This window comes from Palaemon carinicauda, chromosome 16 (genome assembly GCF_036898095.1).
Source record: "Palaemon carinicauda isolate YSFRI2023 chromosome 16, ASM3689809v2, whole genome shotgun sequence".
Lineage (NCBI taxonomy): Eukaryota > Metazoa > Arthropoda > Malacostraca > Decapoda > Palaemonidae > Palaemon > Palaemon carinicauda.
In genome coordinates, this window is record NC_090740.1 from 71,918,402 (window position 1) to 71,925,024 (window position 6,623).

General features: G+C 34.5%; 1 protein-coding gene across 1 annotated transcript in view; it reads left to right on the plus strand.

The window, feature by feature from the left end:
* The first annotated feature begins 625 nt into the window (after window positions 1–625).
* The window catches only part of LOC137655770 (serine/threonine-protein phosphatase 6 regulatory ankyrin repeat subunit B-like), a 226,132-nt gene continuing 220,134 nt past the window's right edge, over window positions 626–6,623 (plus strand). The window contains exon 1 of the mRNA XM_068389900.1: window positions 626–1,553. Coding sequence (XP_068246001.1) covers window positions 894–1,553 — 660 coding nt within the window. The 5' untranslated portion in view covers window positions 626–893. The remainder of the gene's footprint in view (window positions 1,554–6,623) is intronic.

The following is a 6,623-nucleotide window of genomic DNA, read 5'->3' on the forward strand; positions in this document are numbered from 1 at the left end:
TGGGGAATTAGGGTGGAATCCTTCAAAGTATTCATGATAGCTCTTTATTATGTTACTACTTTTGTTTTTGATGTTCCTTAGGCTTTGCTTTTTGGGTTTAAATTAATTCCATTTGCATTCCCAATTGCTAGTTAGCATACCATATTATTATTATTATTATTATTATTATTATTATTATTATTATTATTATAATTATTATTATTATTATTATTATTATTATTATTAGCTAAGCTATAACCGTAGTTAAAAAAGCAAGATGCTATAAGCCCATGGGCTCCAGTAGGGAAAAAAAGCCCCAGCGAAGAAATGAAATATGAAAATGAATAAATTACTCATGAAAAGTAATAAATAAAAAATCTATCATATAAAAACTATGAAGAGAAGAGAGACTTGTGTAAGCCTGCTCAACATGAAATCATATAATGAGAGAGAGAGAGAGAGAGAGAGAGAGAGAGAGAGAGAGAGAGAGAGAGAGAGAGAGCGTACGTTTGTTTGTTCGTGTGGAAGGTGGGCTTACCTGTATATGAGAGGTAGCCTGGTTGAACTTGAGGGGAAGGGGGTGGACGAAGAGGGCCAGGCTGGCGTGGTTTAAATCTGACCTCGCAGTTAGTCGTCTGATCGCGTGGTCGATGGACTGTTCCAAGTTTCTACTTGTGTTGGGGGACAGTTTATAAGGAAAGCCTAGGGCATTTCAGTGGAGAATGTAATGCATTCATAGGTTAACAGTTAAGATCAGTGGAAACATGGTTAGATTTTAAGGTATACTCTCGAAGAGATAGTGTGCTAGACAGTGTCCCTCAGGTTCCCACCGTGAACTCTGAAAAACTCTACCATCGTCGGTAAGAAGAGTTCGCTACGGTGGCATCGGTTCAAAGTGGCGGTCAGGTCACAAGATGTCCGATGACCCAAGGTACCCCGGTCCCCCGGACCGGGGAGGAGGTAGAAATGGCAGGAGCTATGGCAACCGGGTTTTTGACTCCAATAACATGCGATATAACCAACAGCTTGGTAGGTCAACGGGGGACATACCCAACGGTGTCAATGGATATATGCCCAGAGATAATGGGAATCGGAGGGGTATGTACCCGGACCAGTATCAAAGAATGGGCAGGGGACAACCGCCCCCACAGTATGGCAACCCGATGGATATGAACAATTTCGCAGGCCTTCCGCTATCAAATCAGCCCCCGTCCATGGGTGCAAGAAGTGGGCGCCGAGGAAGTGTAGGGGGCAGAAGGAATAGCCTAGACAATGGGCGTCGTGGAAGCGTGGACGTCGGGCGGGGAGGGACTGGAATAGGCCACAGGAGGAATAGTTTTGACAACGGAGAGCAGGATAAAAATTCCGACGGGAATGCGTCGACGGACGCTTACGCCGCGGATGTCGAGGACGCCGACGACGCCATCGAGAAACAGAAACGAAGGGTTCTGACTCTGGCTGCTAAGAATGACTGGGCGGCGGTTGACCACGCCCTCAAGCAACTGGAAAAGCAAGCGCCTTCATCTCACTCGAAGGAATCGCCGTATCACCCGCTCAAAGATCTCGCCGATGAGGTTGGTCCAATTGCTTATTCTTTTAGGATTTCGTCCAATAAAATTCATACAACAAATTTAGCTTAGATTTTATTGTATTGTCAAAACGATTTATGCAATAGATTTGGCCCAGACTGTATAAGAAATTTAATTCACAAAATACATTTTCCAATTGGTCAAATTTCTTGTTATTCTATGATTTCATCCACTAAAATTCATACAATATATTAGTTTACAATATATTGTAAATAAGATTCATACAACACATTTGGTTTAGAATGTATGTCGTGGAGTTATTCACAAAATACATTTTCACATGAGTTTTTTGGCACAATCACCCTTCTGTGGTAAGTATTCATTTAGACTGAATTTATAAAGGAACAAATATCTGCAATTTTATTTCGACTTCAAACAAACCACTTATGTCATGAGTACATACCCTGCTTTATTATTTAGAAAAATAAATCCAGGTTCCCCTAAAAAAAAGAATTGCAAAATGCGACTTAACATTGCATAATTACCGGATATTTGTGAAATACTATTTGAAGTGTCAGTTCTTATCGTAAAATTTGCAAAATTCGTTTCTGATGTTACTTATTAATTTAGAAGGTACTACTGTAAAACTGTAAATTAAATGATCATTAAGTAATATTTGAATTTCCAGACACCTAGATTTTGAAGACTCGAGAGTTCACGTTTATTATATACCAAAAACATTAATTCTATTGTAAAATAAATTTGGTTATGGAAATAGGGAAGGATAGAAATCTTTCCTCCAAGGATTTTATCGTTTGTCAGTTTTAATAAGCTATCAGTATTAATCATCTGCCAGTTTCAGTCATTTTCTAGAGTTAATCAGCTATCAGTGTTAATCATCTGCCAGTGTTAATCAGTCGTCGTTTTTCACAAATACTAGATTTTTAACATCAGGAACATTTCAAATGGATGAATGCAAGGACAAGAGTTTTTGGTATCCATGCGACCTGCAAATAATGTAAGAAAACTCTTGATATTTTGTATATCAAAATAGATATGATAATTGTGATTCAAAAGTAGTTGAGAGAATATGATGTCCGATGGCTTTGAATATATATTAGGAAAATTACTTCAGTTTTGCTTACGCCAAATCAACGATTGTTTTTGTTTACGCCAAATCATGGCTTTTCTTTTTCAAGAACAAAACACAAAGTTGTTGTTAACGAGTGAGAACTAATCCAGAATCAGTGTCTTAGTTTCTTTTCAAGAACATTGTGCGATCACAGGCACAAACAGCGTATCTATCAGGATAAATTCGATGTATATAGACTGTGGAAATAAAAATTGGAGTTAGAAGAATGCCGGGTAGAGAGTAGAAACGGGCAAAAAACCTTTTGAAAATGAAATGGAGTAGGCGATAGAAAGATTGGGACAAAACAAATGTTCCCCATTAACGAATTTGTACTAATATTTATGACAACTGTGGTGTGTTTGGTAATTGTGATAAAAGATAAAATATAATCCAACCTCATCTACGAAAATAATTATTGTAGAAAAAATTGGACAATGTGTGGTATTTGTTCAAACTGATGCTGATTTAAAGATACTCAGGCATTTATACATAGATACAGTTCATTATTCATAATTCCAAAATAAAGGTCAATGTATATGCAAGCTAAGATAAAATGAAACAACAGATGAGAAATTATTTATCTGGTTTCCTCAGTGAAGACTCCGTAGGTTAATGGAAGGTTTACGCGAAATTACGAGATATTCCTCTTCTTCTTTAGATCACATGACAAGCTACGAAAGACGTCAGCTAATTTTTTTTTCGTCAGAAAAAATCCCTTTTATATATATATATATATATATATATATATATATAAACATATATATATATATATATATATATATATATAAACATATATATATATATATATATATATATATAAACATATATATATATATATATATATATATATGTGTGTGTGTGTGTGTGTGTGAGTGTGTATACTCTCTCTCTCTCTCTCTCTCTCTCTCTCTCTCTCTCTCTCTCTCTCTCTCTCTCTCTCTCTCTTCTTGTCCACCTGAAGTGTCTTTACCAAAGAGTAGTTATGAATATAGAATACTAAATGTTTTAAGAAGAAAGTAACAGATAAAGAATACTGTAACTGCAAACACTACAGAGTATAGAGCAGCATTCCACTTTATATTTTTGGCTATCTTTAGGAAGACTTAATTTTTAGTATCACTATTTACCACTGGGCAAATAGCAAAACATTTCGGTCGAGAGTGAGGGAGAAAAAAAAAAGCAAGTCTATAATGAGAATCTAAACCTGGAGACAGATTTTACAATTCCTAAAATATTATCATAAAAAAATAAGACAATTTATTGAGATTCTTGGGAAGTTTCCTTCAACGAAAATTTAAATGCTATTGGGATTTTGAGGACATTTTGGTATCAAGAAACTACTGGCTTCACGACGTTTTCAAGATCAAAGTTTCCGTATAAAGTCAAATTAAAGAAATACTTATTTCTTTAGATTGATGCATTACGCATTATTTTCCTATAAAGAGAGCAGGAAGTTAAAATCGATAATTCATCTAGTTTGGCTCATTTCAGTAAGCAGACGAACGATCAGTTTATGGTTTATCAAAAGGCAGGGGTTTACCGACAAGGTCAATGAAGGCAAATTAAAGTGTGCATATCGACAAAAAGCTAAATTTACCGATACCTCTTGATTCGACTGACTATGCAATGTAGTATTTAAAAATTGAATTCTTATATACGCAAAAAGTATCACATTAAAGAAATATCGTCGAAGGATCATCTTCCAGTTTTAACTCTTCAGGAAAAAACAACGCAAGACGATTATCCTCTTCCTCCGACTTTAAAGCGTTTGGCACCAGTCGATTCCACATTTATCCTCTGAGTTTTACTATTTACTTTTTGTGATATTGACCCATTGACCCAGAAGACCACTGACTTACAAGGTCACATTTTCCTGAATGAAGGGTCAGTACTCACGTTATAGATGATCAAGTTCACCCTGCGATTGCATAATGTTTAAATATCTGGTGCTACTTTTGATTTGACATTAGCCAGTAAATGACTAAATATTTGCCGCTACTTTTTATTTGATATTAGGAGTGAAATTGTCTAAATAGCTGGTTCTACTTTTAATATGATATTAGATAGGAAATTGTCTAAATAGCTGGTGCTAATTTTTTATTTGATATTAGCTAGGAAATTGACTAAATAGCTGATGCTGCTTTTGATTTGGCATTAGCTGGGAAATTATCTAAATAGTTGGTACTACTTTTGATTTCATATTAGTTGAGAAATTGCCCAAATAGCTGGTACAACTTTTTATTAGATATCAGCTGGGAAATTGCCTAAACAGCTGGTACAACTTTTTATTTGATATTAGCTGTGAAACTGTCTAAATATCTGGTGCTACTTTTGATTTGATGTTAGGAGTGAAATTGTCTAAATAGATGGTGCTACTTTTGATTCGAATTAGTAGGGAATTTGTCTAAATAGCTAGGGTTTCTTTTGATATGATATTAGTTGAGAAATTGTCTAAATAGCTGGTGCTACTTTTGATTTGGTATTGGCTGGGAAATTGTCTAAATATCTCGCACGTTATTTGATGCTATTAAGAAAATTTCCAAGGTAATATCAAATCAGAAGTAGCACCATATATTTAGACAAATTCCCACCTAATACCAAATAAAAGTAGCACCAGATATTTAGTCAGCTTCCCAGCTAAAATCAAATCACAAGTAGCACCAGATTTTTTAACAATTTCATAGCTAATATCAAATAAAAGTAGCGCTAGATATTTAGACAAATTCCCAGCTAATATAAAATCAAAAGTAGCACCAGCTATTTAGACAGCTTCACAGCTGATATCAAATCAAAACTAGTACAAGCTATTTAAACAATTTACTAGGTAATACCATATCAAAGATAGCACTAGCTTTTTAGACAAATTCCCAGCTAATTCAAATCAAAAGTAGCACCAGCTATTTAGACAATTTCTATGCTAATATCAGATCATAAGTAGCACTAGATATTGTCTAAACACCTGAAGCTGTTTTGGGTATGGTACTAGACTGGTAATTTTCTAATCATCTCAAGATTACTTTAGATATGGCATTACCTTGTAAATTGTCAAAATATCTAGTATTACTTTAGATAAGGTAATAGCTGTGAAATTGCTTAAATATCTGCGGCTACTTTTCATAAGGTAATAGCTGTGATATTGTCTAACTGTCTGCGGGTACTTTTGCTATGATAACAGCTGTAAAATTGTCTAACTATATCTCGCTACTTTTGATATGATAATAGCTGTGAAATTGTCTAAATATCTGCAGCTACGTTTGATAAGGTAATAGCTGTGAAATTGTCTAAATATCTGCGACTACTTTTGATATGGTAATAGCTGTGAAATTGTCTAAATATCTGCAGCTACATTTCATATGATATATTATCTGTGATATTGTCTGAATATCTGCTGGTACTTTTAATATAACAACTGTGAAATTGCCTAAATATATTTCTCTACTTTTGATACGATAATATCTGTGAAATTATCTAAACATCTGCAGCTACTTTTGATATGGTAATAGCTATGAAATTGTCTAAACATCTGCTGCTACTTTTCATATGATGATAACTGTGAAATTGTCTAAATATCTGTGGCTACTTTTGATATGGAGATAGCTTTGAAATTTTCTGATCATCTGCGTCTACTTTTGATCTGGTAATAGTTTTGAAATTGTCTAAATATCTGGGCTACTTTTGATATGATAATAGCTGTGAAATTGTCTAAATATCTGCAGTTACTCTTAATATGATAATAGCTGTAAAATTGTGTAAATATCGGTGGCTACTTTTATATGGTATTAGCTGTAGGATTGTCTAAATATCTGAGGCCACTTCTAATATGATAATAGCTGGGAAATTGTCTAAATATCTGGGGGTACTTTTGATATGGTAATAGTTGTGAAATTGTCTAAATATCTGCAGTTACTCTTAATATGATAATAGCTGTGAAATTCTGTAAATATTTGTGGTTACTTTCATATGATATTAGCCGTAAGATTGTC